The sequence below is a fragment of the Cupressus sempervirens genome, chromosome 4 (genome assembly GCF_028749045.1).
Source record: "Cupressus sempervirens isolate cs-2001-9-10 chromosome 4, ASM2874904v1, whole genome shotgun sequence".
Taxonomy (NCBI): Eukaryota; Viridiplantae; Streptophyta; class Pinopsida; order Cupressales; family Cupressaceae; genus Cupressus; species Cupressus sempervirens.
In genome coordinates this window covers 257,776,426-257,791,667 of record NC_143121.1, presented here as the reverse complement: position 1 = coordinate 257,791,667, position 15,242 = coordinate 257,776,426, and the positions used below count along the sequence as shown (strand labels likewise).

General features: G+C 37.0%; 1 protein-coding gene across 1 annotated transcript in view; it reads right to left on the bottom strand.

The window, feature by feature from the left end:
* Nucleotides 1-1,486, bottom strand: part of LOC149560968 (NADH dehydrogenase [ubiquinone] 1 alpha subcomplex subunit 8-A-like) — a 70,652-nt gene extending 69,166 nt beyond the window's left edge. The window contains exon 1 of the mRNA XM_089824908.1: nt 982-1,486. Coding sequence (XP_089681034.1) covers nt 982-1,172 — 191 coding nt within the window. The 5' untranslated portion in view covers nt 1,173-1,486. The remainder of the gene's footprint in view (nt 1-981) is intronic.
* Nucleotides 1,487-15,242: the final 13,756 nt, after the last annotated feature.

Below are 15,242 nucleotides of genomic sequence, written 5' to 3'. Positions count from 1 at the left end.
ATCTAGCAGTAAAGAGAAGCAAAAGGTCATTACGATGGCCCAATTCCAAGCCCAAATGAGCATGATCCCAATGTTATAACATCTGAACCATATTAAGGTGGGAATAAAATCCCAATGACTTTGATTACGTCGGATTTTTTTAGTCCATACTCTTACATTGTAAATAAACGGCTCTCTTTGGGCATCAAACCATGTTATCGTGAAACTCTACTCTAATGGGTTCCTCAGTTTCGTTAAACAAAGTTATCGTGAAACATCTAAACAAAACTGGACAGACATTAACCCCCCCAAACAAGATGTTTTAAGCTTGATATTGCATTCCCCACTATTTAGTTGATAAAAATGTGAATTACAAGATTGACCAAATCAAGATAATACAGCTTAAAATCCCAGAGATTTCAAAATGCTGATGGCCACGCTTCTCTAGGATTCGTTAAATTCATTAATAGCATAAAATGTGCCACCGGATATATATTGCTCAAACGCACTTCAATTAACTTTTATGTAGGAATGAATGAATTGGGGAGCGATGGCCAGCAGAAATTTATAAAAGCATGGCCAGTTCAAAGCAATAAATGGTCTAATAACTTCGCCGGCATATAATAAGCCGTCGGGCAAGGATTATAAGGTGAGCCTATATTTACAAACCTTCATAATGCGATACAAGTTTCCTCTACATTACTTTATACACGATTTATACCCTCTCTTAAATTTTCCTACGCAAACTTTCTTCAAAGGCTTGCGTCTAGAATCGTAGTTCCAAATCAGCAAAACCAACACTGGAGACAACAAAGGAAAAGGAAACAAGTTTCAAATGGGTTTACATCAAATAAAATGAAGTATTCATAACTGGAACTTGCTTTTCACTGAATCTAAAATATATATCTGGGTTCTAACTAGAAAGACAACGCATAATCTATAATCAGATTTGCAATAATTCAAGTAATTAAAAAAAGAACCATGATGCCTGAAGAGACTCACAGGCTGAACACGCATTTCGTAACATCCCGGCCTTTATCCAAACACTTCTCGGGATTGGGGTCAGTTTTCTTGCAATCTAAAAATGCTTTGTTCTGTGCCCTGCAGCTCGAGGCAATGTGCTTTGAAGCCGCCATTAGAAGCGCAGAAGTTGGAATGGGTTCTCCGTCGGCATTCTTGACTTCAGTTGCCATTGAAAATTATCTCTTTCGATAACCCAAATCGCTCTCGGAAATCCGACCAGTTATAAACTGAAAGTCTGCTTGTTGAATCCGTCTCTATTGCTTTAACTGTGTGAGAACCGCGGATCAACCTATCAGAGATATTTCCCACCGTTGTTCTTCTTCGCCCCAAAATTGTCCTCGTGCCCAAATGTGCCAACGACTTCTCAGCACCTCAATTCGACGGATTTCTCGGGAGAGAGACGTTGCATCTAGGTAGCGGGGTTGAACATCGCATTAGTTGTAAGTTCCCTAGCGTGAGAATGGATGGGAGCAAAGTTGAGAATATTCGAATATCTCTACCATACACGACTTATGGAAAACAAATATTACCATTAATCGCAATTACTCTATAATATGCTTGTGAAATGACAATATCACACACTTAAATCTTGATAGCAATATCACAATTTCACTTATTGTGGAAATTATCTCCTACTTATCAACTGATGAGCTTAAGGGGCTTTCTAATGAATGGTTCATAAGGCACAACACTTGGTGAAGGTTTTGCAAATGGGGTTGCAAGCTTTGGGTTTAACTATGGAGGAAAATTTGTAGTTAAGCGCACTCAGGCTGGAGTAGTACTGGGATGGGGGACCTCCCGGGAAGTTTCGGTGCTTCACCCCTGTGAGCATCACCTAGATCCACTGAGTGCTAAGCGTTCCAATTATTCTCATGAGAGATGGATTCATGTTGAATCACTACTCGTGAAACATGGGTCAATGAATTTGACTCATAATCACACAATTAAATCCTTATAGCAATATCACAATTTGACTTACTATGGAAGTTATCTCCTACTTATCAACTAATGAGCTTAAGGGGCTTTCTAATGAATGGTTCATAAGGCACAACACTTGGTGAAGGTTTTGCAAATGGGGTTGCAAGCTTTGGGTTTAACTATGGAGGAAACTTTGTAGTTAAGTGCGCTCAGGCTGGAGTAGTACTGGGATGGGTGACCTCCCGAAAAGTCCCGATGCTTCACCCTTGTGAGCATCACCTAGATCCAATGAGTGCTAAGTGTTCCATTTATTCTCATGAGAGATGGATTCATGTTGAATCACTACTCATGAAACATGGGTCAATGAGTTTGACTCAAATCACACAGTTAAATCTTGATAGCAATATCATGAAATGAAAGAATTTTAAAGATGTGCTATTTTTATAAGTCAAATTGTGATGGGTTTATTAGGTTTCAATTCTATAATATTTCAATTAAATCTATTGACAATTTTTATTGAGTAGTGGTTCATAAGAATATATTTCTCATGACAATAAAAAGAACATATAGCACTCATTACATTTGGATGATGTTCACAAAGATGAAACATAAGAGCTGGGTTCAATAAATTGTTACTCATGAAACTAAATAGTTGAATTTTGATAGCAATATACAATTTTAATGATATTCACGAGATTAAATGATCATTGAAACTAAATAGTTGAATTTTGATAACAATACACAATTTCAATGATGTTCACAAGATTAAATGATCTAAGGGACCAAAGGTCACAACATTAACACATTTTTATATTACTTTCTATTCAGCTCTTCTATCATGAATATTGACTGAGAATTTTACTGACTTATGAAGCCTTATCAACTCAAAGAGATTATTTAGACTATTTACCTTCAAAGTATTTTAAAACTACTTACAAGGATTATCGTATGATGCATGCTCTACGATGAAGTGCCACTTACTTTTAACTACATCTTTGCTATAAGAGACATAAGTTTTTTCCTCCCATTTTTCTTTCGAGGTACTCCATCTATCTATTTCACATTTAAGGTGATGAGTGCATTATGTAAATAGATGTGAAATATGAAAGAAATGTGATGTTTATTAGAGTTTGGTAATAAAAAGTATGATACTAAGTATGGTTAACAAGGGTTTAAAAGTTTTGGTTGTTTTAAAAGTTAAATTAATAATAAGTTATGTTTCTTCTTATATGATCTTCTTCTCTTTCTAAGGGAGATGTGTATTATCTTACATCTAAAAATTCTATTAGGAGTTGAAGCTTAGGGAGAGGCATTGACAATGGTAAATGTAAACACCATAAAAATAAAGTCGATGTTCTAGACCCATATGTTTGTCAAACTTAACAATATGGGAGACTATCATCCTAAAAGTAAGCACTTGATTTGTTCTCATTTTAGGACCATTTTGTGTGTTTCCTATGATGGGACCTCATATTGTACTTATTGCATACTTAATTAAAATATAGGTCTTCCTCCTCCTTTAATATTGCTTTAATTCAAGGTTGGCTCTCACTTCTAAGCATGATTTCTCATTTTCCATCCAATCCCACAATACATTCCCTTACCTACCCTTGCATTTATTTGTGGATTTCAAGATTTATCTTGACCTCACAACAACCTGTATTTTTTCATTCTACTCCTTCTTACTTTCCCTAGCATCCTGTTTGATTTTGAGCTTGTTTCACATAGGAAAATTTGAGTGATCAACTTGTCCCCTGGTTTAATAGTCTATATTTTTTCTAGGGCTTGATGGAAAAGTTTTTCTCCAAGGTTTATATTTATGGACAACCTTTATTTGATTTGAGCCCCAAAATGAGTATAAAAAAATCCTATCCTCTCATTTTATCCGTCCACTACTATAAAATTAATCCATTATCATCTACAATCAAGAAATCTATCAACACCCATATTGGTGCAATGCAATAAACATGCAATGTGCCAAGCTGTAAGGCCTTCCTGGTTACAGCCAAATACAAAGCAAGTAATAGTTCTGCAAGATCCATCAAGATCCAATCCCAAACCCTAGCTAGTCTGGATCCACACTCTGGTAGAAACCTCCAAGGAAGATCTCAACTTGTGCTCGCAAGCCCACCAAGCAATCTCCTTGTTTTCCAAGCCGCAGCTACTAGCCCTTCTCAAAATTCGCTCTTCCAAGCTCCTCTACTTCTCCGCCATGGATGAATAATGCCTAAAGACATCCCCACAACCCCTACTTATACCAATCTAAGCCACAAGTCAGCTCAGAACACAAATTAAATACAAATACATAAATTAAATGCCAAAGTCGGCCTCCTACAACAATTAAATTCCCAAAATTGATGTCTTAGTAAAATTGTGATATCTCCTAGCTCCGGATGAATTAGAACTCGAGCTTCGAACTATAGTTAGAAATCTAGGCCCTCTTCCATCCCTGAAATTTTCATCCTCTAACTCATTTTTAAAAATTAGATACACATCCTACAACAGGAACCAAATTCCTAAGCAAAGCCGAGCTCCTCTCAGACCATGTTGAGTAACCAAAGACCATGCCGAGTGACCAAAGACCATGCCGAGTCCCAAGACCATGTCGAGCAACCATAGACCATGCCGAGCTCCCAAGACCATGCTGAGCTCCACAGACCATGCCGAGCTCCCAGTGTATGCCGAGCACCAAATTCCTTCTTCAACCGAGTACCATTCCAAGCACCCACCAAAGAAACTACCGAGCCTCCTCCCATGAACTCCAAAGTAGCCACCGAGCAAAACCAAGATGCTCCTGCATCACATATTTAAGAAGTACAATCATTATTTTGCATCCATAATTAAGCAATCAAGAATTCAAGTGCAAGTGAGTCATCAAGAGCCATCAAGTCTTCATTACTATCATGTAATCATGGTGTTTTCTTCAATCGATCTAGCATTTTTCCCCCACTAAAGACCAAGCAAAGGTGTTTGTTATCAAGGAAGGAGGTCTGCATTCATTCATCAAGCTTTATTTTCTCTCTCCTCTTCGCTCAAACATTATCACCAATTACAGCATCTGTTGCATAAGGTTTTGTCTTATATGATTTCCTTTTGGATTTTTTTGTTTATTCAAGGGTGAGTCAAAGTCATTCACAACATAATTGGTCACTTTTAAAGAAGTAATTGCATCTGCATGGTATGGTATACTTTATATATCTAGATCTAGCCTCTGTTACATGACAACACACTTTCCATTTATTTCATTTTATATCAAGGTTGATTTGTACACAAGACTTTGACTCCAACAATCCCCTCTCCTCAACCATATTCCTCATTATTTTGTGTGTAGGAATAGGTTACAAAATTCAAGCTTTGGATCTAAGAAGTATAAGTTACAAAGTAAAATTATAAGATTTGAGAAAGTTTATAAGATTTGGCATTTTATTGTTGTAAAATGGACACAAATGCCTTTTAAGACCTTTTAACACCCTTTCCATAATTCATTTCTCAGACCATGGATGGACTTGTGTTTGATGTCTCTTTTTCTCCTCTCCCCTTCCATTTCATGCTTCTTTGTCATCTCTTATCTTTTGACCTGGTCTTCTAGGTGTTTTTTTGTCACCTTTTTGGCCATATCTCCTAGTTAGAATGTTATCTTCTAGTTTCAACTCCAACCCCTTCTTAGCCTTTCTAAGGCTTGCCTATCCTTCATACCAAATTCAAGATCTACAACATACATCACGATAAATTCGTATTGACAAGGGCTTCTACAATAAATTTGAATATTTACATTTATCTTGTTTTGTTTACATTTACAATTGATTCCTTGACCTAGAGCTTGACCAAGGAAAGTCCCCCCCAACAAAACTTCCAAAAGCCTTATTTTTTGTGTTGATTTGTAGGATAGCAATCGAAGTTTACAAATCTAGAACCTACTCTTTGGGAGCTTTCTAGAGAAATTGGTTGCAAGTCGTTAGACTGTGTCAACCTAGTTGTAGGGTGCCTTCTAAGTCGACCTATACCTTCAGTGCCCTTTTCTAGGGAGATTTATGGGTTTTGTTCCTTTCATCATTTCATTCCAAGATTTGAAGACGAATATTCAAAAAAAAGAGTTCATATCCATGACTTTTGAAGCTACAATACATCGTCCTCTATGCATTTCAGGTGAGTCTTTTGTATTTTACCTCCTTATATATCTTTACCCTAGATCTATATCTTTATTGGACTAATTGTATTCACATAGCATCTAGATTTACATTATCTAAGAAATTAGTTCAATTTCACGTTCATATTATCCTATTAAGGGCCAAAGAGCACATTTCCTTATATTGCATTCCTCTTTATAGCTAAATTTAGTACTGAGACCCTTCTTCCTTTGGGTCCTAGCTAATCTAATTTGGATTGGAAGTGGGATCATATTTGGAAACTCCCCTCTTTCCCTTTCAGACATATTTGAATGGCTTAGTGGCCCCTAAAATAGGGAGACCTGCAGTCCTATTAAAGTGTCTCCCTTTCCCCCCAAATAGGCACTACCAAGATCAATTCAAATACTTGACTTGTCCCTACACCATTTGACTAAAAATCTTGCAGCAAGAAGTATATATTTATATATTGCTAGAATTTTGTGATTGATCTAACTCTTCACATTTCTCACCATTTTCCTCTATGTAGGGATAAACTCGATTCAACAAGAAGCAAGAGCCTAAAAAGTCTTACAAAATTTATTTAATGAAAGTAAAGGACCATTAGTCATAAATCTCTCCTTTCACAAAATCTAAGGATTTAAAGTTTTTATGTTTATGAAGTCCTTTTACAACAACTACTTCCCATTAGATTGGAATTTATTATTTTGTTCAACAACAGTATAATGAAAATTCAATAAATTGGTATCATACAATTATTATTGGCAAGCTCGAGTGGCCAAGAAGATTGTTGGATAGATTCAAAAGCATCTTAGGCCAAACTTAATATTATGTATATATCAAAGCTATTAAATACATGAGCTTAGGGACCATAGTAGACCCTAAATCATTCAATTAGAAATTTATGTTTTATCCTAAGGACCAATAAAACTTGATGAAAGATTTCAACATGTCAAGCTCCTATGAGCACCATCTTAGAATTGTAGACTTGAGAATATGATAACGATGAACTTAAGACCATGCATTGAGTTTCATTGCATAATATTTCAGGGGTGTACTAAGAACATGGTCATGAAGTAAAGTGAACTTTATAATATAATTCACCCTCTAGAATGTGTATAATAAATTTTGATACTTAATCCAATATGTACTAATAAAATCAATATATTGTAAATAGTGAATACATAACATACATAAGATGTTTGTCAAAAAAGAATCTCTAATGCCCAATATATGTAGAAATAGAATAAAATCTTAAGGTCTAGCATAATGATTCATATTGCACTTTTTTTTTTTTTTTTTTTAAAGAGGGGTAAATGCTTTGACTTGGAGCTATGAACCAGTGAGGCCACAAAAGGGGGACCTCATCCCCATGAGATTTGAACCTTGATGGCAAGGATAACAACACAACAACTTAACCATCACAACATGCTACTATTGGCATTCATATTGCAATTTATGGAATAAGCTACTCCATATTATATCTTAAAGAGATCCCAGCATAATATCATGCTCATCACATATCCTTACAATTTAATATCCCTTTTTTTATGAACCTTCTCTTAATAATATAATGGAGGGATACAATAATATTAATGAGGGGCTACATGTTGTTAACATAATTAACTACATAAGTTTACCATTTTGACCTTGTCTAACTAACTTAGAGGTGTGTATCACATGTTAGCAACTCCATACACATAAATACATTATAATATCATATCCCTAGGTACATATCATATCATCATTCACATGTTTTATACTCTATACTCAAAACATGAAAAGAAGTCAAATCACGTGACAATCACAAGTCATTACAACACCAAGACCAAATTCTTAACTATTTATAGTTAATATTGTGGTTATTTCTTAGGTTAATAATAGGTCTAGATCCTATCTTTTATCAAGTCACATTGCATCCATTTGATTCTATTCCTTTTTATGGTAAGTATAGTTTCCATGAATAGCCATTACTTCTTCTTTTTTGTCGTGGATTGTTATAGTGCTCTCTCTAATTCCCTATTGGTCTATGATGATTGACTTGTTGATTCATGACAATTGACATGTTGAGTTATTATATTATTTTCATGATCGTATATGTATTTTTCCTCTCATAATCATGGGGATGCTATGTGACCATTCTTTATCAATATAACCTTCTCTTATTCATCACCATTTGTGTCACTTATTTTTTCATCTACATATTTTCCCTCTTCTTAGCCCTTTAATTATTTGGTAAAGCATTTTATATAGATTCCTAAACTTGCCCTTCCTTTTCAAGCATTTGGGTTGCATTATAGGTAATATAAGACAATATATCGTTTTCCCTTCTGTATCAAAGCTTCGACTCTTATATTTTTTTGGTCAAAAATTTAATCAAGAATGACTAAGAACAATCTCCAACTCATGCATATATATCCAAAACATGAAACTTTGGCTCGTTTGGTTGCAAACATAGAAATTGAAAATAGGAGTGAGAATGGAAATGGGGAATGACAATGTAAAATGACAATTCTAGTCTCGTTCGGTTCACCTAAAATTTGAATATGAATATGTTAATCCTTTATTTGGTTATACAAAACTAAAATTAGAATAAAGTTAAGTTTATATATTATGATGAACTACTTGAAATATAAAAAATATGAAAGGAAATTATTTTGGGACCCCTACAAAGAAATATTTTTCACGTTACTTTGAATATTGCTTCATATTTCTAGTTCGTTGTAAGAAAATTTGAATCCATTATTAAATACCACCGTAAATGTGGCAAAGGGCAGAGGGATGACTGCTGCCCAATATGGTAAATATTGTAACGTCGCAGCATAATTGCCCTGTCCAATTAATTGAAAAACCGACCAGTGATCCATTTCATTCGATGTTGCATGGACACAACAACTCCCACAATCAAAACAACTACATTAAGGAAAGCCAATTAACAACAACTCCATTTATCCAAAGACAACGTTCCAGATGAAATACCCCAACAATACATTATGCTTCACATAATCCACCTTAACTGCAACAGACGGTTCGTTATCATATCCAATCCATACAAGCCCAGAATAGCAATAAGCCAACAGCGTAGCACTATCATAAGCCTCGGCTCCAGTTCCCACATTATCCGCACTATTGAGTGCACGAATATCCATAAATGGCCATCCCCGCAACAATTTTCTGCCTGGAAAGGCCCACATTCAACCAAGATTCAGTGCCATAACTGGTGCTAAATTTCGAGTTGGGATCGTACAAAATAGCATGTTCCCCTGTTTTGTTAATCTGATTTGGGCTGGTGATTCCCAGTTCGCCATATTTCCCACAATTTTCCATGTCCGCCATGGTTTGTGGGTATTCCCAGTCGAGATCGGAGAAGTGATATTTATCATTTTAATCCAAGATTTTGAGAGAAGCCGTGTAATATGGCAAAGGGCAGAGGAAAGACTATGGGAATCGAACCAGGGACAACATACAATTGCGTTGCAGCATGGCGACATGATCATGTTGAGATCATTGCAAATGATCAGGGCAACATGACTACACTGTCATATGTTGCCTTCACTTATATACAGCAGCTTATCCATGCATCTTCCCGCACAACCACGGACCCGAAAATATAAGCCCGTTTGTTTGCTGGAATTAATCTGGAATATAGAAACGGGTATAGAAAAATTGGAATAAATCTATTCCAATTTTGGTCCAATGCAAGAATAAATCTAATTCCTAAAAAACCCTCGAATTCGATTTATTCTCATTTTGGGCCAAAATTGGAATAGATTTATTCCAATTTTCCTATTCCCGTTTCCTTATTCCAGGTTAATTCCAGCAAACAAACGGTTAATAGAATCTGAGAAAGTCAGATTAAGAACCAAGAACAGATTTTTTTGGAATGGAAACAAGTGCATTTTGAGGTCAAAATGCGAATCTTTATTCCTATTCCCAACTTCAATTTGACGTAGCAAATAAAGAATACAAAATAAATTCGAATTTTCTATTCCTATTCCAATCGTATTACAACAACCATACAAGTCCTAAATGAAAAACATAATTTTTCATACAAAGCTTCAAACTTTTCAAATTTTGAACATCCTTAGAGGATATGTGGTTGTCCTTGATGTTCTTTTTTCGTAAATTCTCCAAACCAACTCTATATTGATGAATTTCTAACTAGCATTCGCACCTTAGTGTGCAATAGGTACGCCACATAGTTATGGTGTTGAAGCTAATCAAACACAAAAGAATGACATGGGGCATAGCTAGAATGATATATACCATACCCCCATGATGTGGCACGATAATACAAGTTGTACATGACAGGATGGGATGTGGACGTGATTTAGGAGCATCAGGGCATGCAAGGGTCCCTATAGAAGACAAAAGATGGATCAAGGGCAAAGAAGACTATCAACCAATAAATTGGCATGTGTTGAAGCCAATCATGGCCTTAGGAGGCTTTAAGGATGCTCAAAATGTAATGAATCCTAAAGGGCCTACTAAGTACCTTAGGATCTTTAGTAATGAATTAGGGGTAGAAGGGAGATATGAATTCAAATAAGTCTTTAGGAGTCCTAGAAGGATTTAAGATTGGTTAAATTAGTCTTGAGGACCTACTAGACAAGTTGGAAAAGTTAAATAGTTGTTCTATGTAATAAACTGTAAGTTGGAGAATTCAAATATTTAAATCCCAACGGTTAGTGCATTTGTAAGAATTTGCCTAAGGGAAAAATTCACCCAAGAACTAAGAACTCAAACACAAGCACAATTGAAGACCAAAAATGGAGAGAGTATGATCAGAATAACAATGTATTCAATAACTTGGTTCACAGAGTACACTAGGAGTGCCTGAATATAAAGGCCTCAGTAGAGCTTCTAGAATGCAAAAAAGTTAGCAACATGAAGTGTCATACAACCAAGCACATGTCCACCAGATATGGATTATCCTCCATTAAGCACGGAAGTAAGTGCGGTGATGTGAGGATAAGTCTACAAGGGTGGGACACGTAAAACAGTGTTGTAGACACCATGTGCTCAAATAGGGTTGCGTACTCCTGTGTTGTCAACATGACAACTCAAAAGGTGTGCAAACTCCTAAGTGTCTCACAAATTAAAATAATAAAATAATGCAAAATAATTAAATAATGCATTAACCTAAGTAAACTTAAGTAAGTGTAAATAGTAAAGTACGTATTTACACCAACACCCCCCCTTAAGTGCAAGTTAGGGGAATGCCCTTAAGCTTACGAACTAGGATGAAGATGCATAATGGGTCCCGGCTACTAGGCCATGTAAGGTACCCATGTATATAATGAAATGCAATCTCCCATAAAGCGGGGAAAGAGGGAAAACCTCATGGGAAAAACCCTCCCCCAAAAAGAGAGATAGAAGAGGATGCATCGATGGATGGAGTAATCAAGACCCCCCCATTACGACATACATCCAATATATACAAAAGAGAATAAGAGAAGGAAGAGAGATAGAATAGGCTCCCCCCCCCAAAAGAAGAATGCCAACAAGTGAAAACTCCTCCGATGAAGAAGCTGGTCCAAGAATGTAGAATGGTGTTCCTCCCCTTAGAAAGAAACAATGCCCAAGGTACAGTCCTGAAGATGTGTGCTGGCCCTGAAACCTGCTCAAGTATCCCTGTATTGATGCTGAAGTTCACCCCTTCCAACTGCGCTGAAAAGAATGAATGCAGATTTGGCAAGGATGTCTGCTGAACCTGTTCCAATGAACCATCTGTCTCCTCTACTGACAAAGAGACGTCCACTAATTGATGTTCGCAAGGATCCACAATCACACCAACCTCGAAAGATTGATCATGTAGAGAATGGACATGAGGGTTAGAGTGAGCCCTCGCAACAATTGTAGAAGAATCATCATCAATGAGAAGATGTAAGTCCTCAAGTCTGTCTCCCAAGTCAACTGAAGTTGGAGCTGGAAGACAAGATGTACCATGATGTGTTGGACCTTTCACTGTGGCAATATAAGCACGTGGATTGGACTGATGTGACCTCTCACTGCAACTGTCAATAGAACCCCACGTATCTAAAGCTGTTGAAGCACTATCGCTGGTGTCACTATCAGTTTCCACTGTGTATGATGTGTAGAGAGGAGTAGAGGACAAGCTCAGAGAACTTTCCTCAAAGTGAACATCCTTCTCCACAAAAATCTCATGTGTCTCAAGATCCATTAGTCTGTAAGCCTTTGCATTGTCTTCATAACCAATAAAGGTACAAGGCCTAGGTGATGGTGCCTTGCAACTCCTGGAAGAGAGGTTTGCCCATGCTAGACAACCAAAGACTCTAAGGTGACTCACAACCAGTTTTCTACCGCACCATGCCTCAAAAGGAGTCTTGCCATCTAAGGCCGGATGAGGAGATTTGTTAAGTATGTGAGTAGCACTGCTAATGGCTTCAACTTCTAATGTAGGATCGAGAAACTTGGCCTTTATCATGCAACTTTCCATGGTCTTGAGAGTCCTAATCCTCATAGCTACAACATCTGTCTTGAGTGGATTGAATGCTGGTGAGTTCTGAAGATCAATCCCCTCAATTCTGCAAAAGTTCTTAAGTCTTCTATCTACATAACGGTTCTCATTGTCCACTCTAAGTACTTTGATGGATTTCCTTGACTTGCGTTCAACATGAGTCTTGAAGCTTATGAACTACTTCATTCTTGTGATGAAGGAAAAAGACCCAAGTGAATCTGGAAAAGTTATCAACAAATGCAAGTATGTAGCGGCCTTGGCTAACTGAAGTCACTGCAAATGGTCCTGCTAATACCATGTGAACTAGCTGAAGAACAACTAGAGCTCTAGAAGACTTCCCTTTATCATACTTCTCCTTGAGATGCATATCCACTGAACAAGATGAACACTCCCCCTTAGAAAAGTTGATATTGGGTAGACCTTTGACCATGTATTGTGAGCAAAGTTGCTGAAGAGAGCGAAAGTCAAGGTGTGCAAAACGCTCATGCCATAAAGTGTTGTTTGAATTAGAGTGAGTTAACAAGGCTTGAGAAGAACTCTTAGGCACAAAACGGGAGAAGGAATAAAGCCTCATGTCATCATTGACTTTCCCAACTGCTACCAATGAATCATCTTTGAGACTGCGCACCATCACTGAATCGAGAAGGAACTCAACCTTATGACCATCTCCTAGGTGAGTGATTTGGTAAACTGATAGGAGATTAGAGCTGAGATTGGGAACATAGAGAACATCTTTGAATTCCCCATCTTCCATTTCTACATGTCCTTTCCCTTCAACTTCCATCTTGGCATCATCTCCCATGAAGATGTGTGGTACCTGTGACTGCTTCAATGAAGAAAAGTTTTGCTTTGAAGAACCCATGTGGTAAGAGGCACCTGAGTCAAGTATCCATGCCGAAGAAGAAATTGTGTTTGCCATAAGTGCTTGACCTTTACCTTTTGAAGAGTTAGGAGTAGAATCCTTGGAAGTACTTGGCACTTGAATCTTATTCTTCTTGAGTAGATTTTCTAACTCATCAATTCTTTTTGTTTTGCAATGATGCTCGTCATGATTTGGCTTTTTACAGTATGCACAAAAGATTTTGTCCTTCTTGTCATTAGTTCCTTTCTTATTTGAAGAAGAACTGCCTTGTTGAGAGGAGTCATGTTGTGTCTCAGCTTGTGTTTTCTGCTTCCACTGCTTCTTCTTGTTGTTGCTTTTTCCCCCTTGACTAGATTTCTGACCATCACTAACCACTAAGGCTTTGGTCTTAAAAGACTTGAGAAGACCAAAATCCACCAAGTGAGATTGTTCAACAATCAACATGTCTGCAAATGCATCAAAGGAAGGCTTAAGGTAAGCAGATCCCATGGTCAACTTGTGAGTATTAAAACTCAAAACAAAGTTGGCATACTCAGTGGGTAGCTTTTTAATGATGTGATGAATTAACCTATCATCCTTCATGGGCTTTCCACAATCTTTTAGAAGTGCCCTATACTCATTGACTTTGATGATATAGTCTTGAATTGTGTCATAATTCTTAAGATCTAAGAGAAGTAGATCATCCTCAATCTAAAATCCCTTTTCTTCATCCACTTTACCATACAACTGTTCAAGTTTGTCCCAAGCTTCTTTAGAGTTTGAACAATTTTTAATGTGGAAGAGAAGATCGCTATGTACACAACTTCTGATAACACCTAAAGCCTGTCGGTCTTGATTTTGCCAATTAATGAGTTCTTTAGCATCAGTAGGTTTGGTAATAGTACCATCAACATATAAACTATATCCTTTTTCCATTAATCTACTCCATGCAATATCTTTCCAAGTAGAATAGTTGCGTGAAGTTAGAGGAGGACATTTAAAACCTATGATGCAGAAATGAAAGAGCACAAAATAGAGACACAAGAACACACTACACCCCCCCCCTTTTCACTCAATCAAAAGACCCCCCCAAAAGAGATGCTGTTGGCACTTTATAAGTAGTGCATTTACAATTAGCCACTTGTCAAAATGAACAAAGTGGACTTTCTGATTTTTCTTTTACAATTGCCTTATGAGGCTTAAATCTCACTTAAGCACTGTAGCTCAGATTTACAACAATTTTGAAAAAGAATCAAAGCTTTACAATGCCAAAGAAGGCCTAATTCTGAAAGTGAAAAATTTGTCCATACAACCTTAGAATCTGACTTCAAATCTAGAAAGTAGATGAAAAAATATGCACTTTCAAAAAAAATGAAACCTAAAAAGATGACTAGATGTGCCCGTACGAAGCTTCTGAAGTTGCAAAAGGTAGGATTATGCAGGTACAATCGCCAAAAATGCAAATTCTGCAAAATCTATTCACCAAAACTAGAAAAAAACACCACCACTTGAAAACTCAGGAAATTTTACCTGATTTCAAAAAAAATTACACCTGAATCAGAGTCTAGATGTCCAAGTTACGAGCTTGCAAAGTCAGGGTACCAAACTGAAAAGCAATCTGGAGAGGGGTGTGGAGGAGAAACTACAAGTTTAAATTTGACAGTCAAATGGTCGTCAACGCAGTTTAAAAATGCCTAGGAATGACGTTCAGACAGGCGTCAAATTTAACCAGGCAATAGATGACCTCAGCCAAAAAAAACTCGTCGAGTGCTGACGTGGCATGCTGAGGTGTTTATCCGTACTGTACGGATGACACGTGTCCAGTACTGAATCTTACGTGGCACTACTCCCTGGTTCCACGGGTGACGTGGTAGTC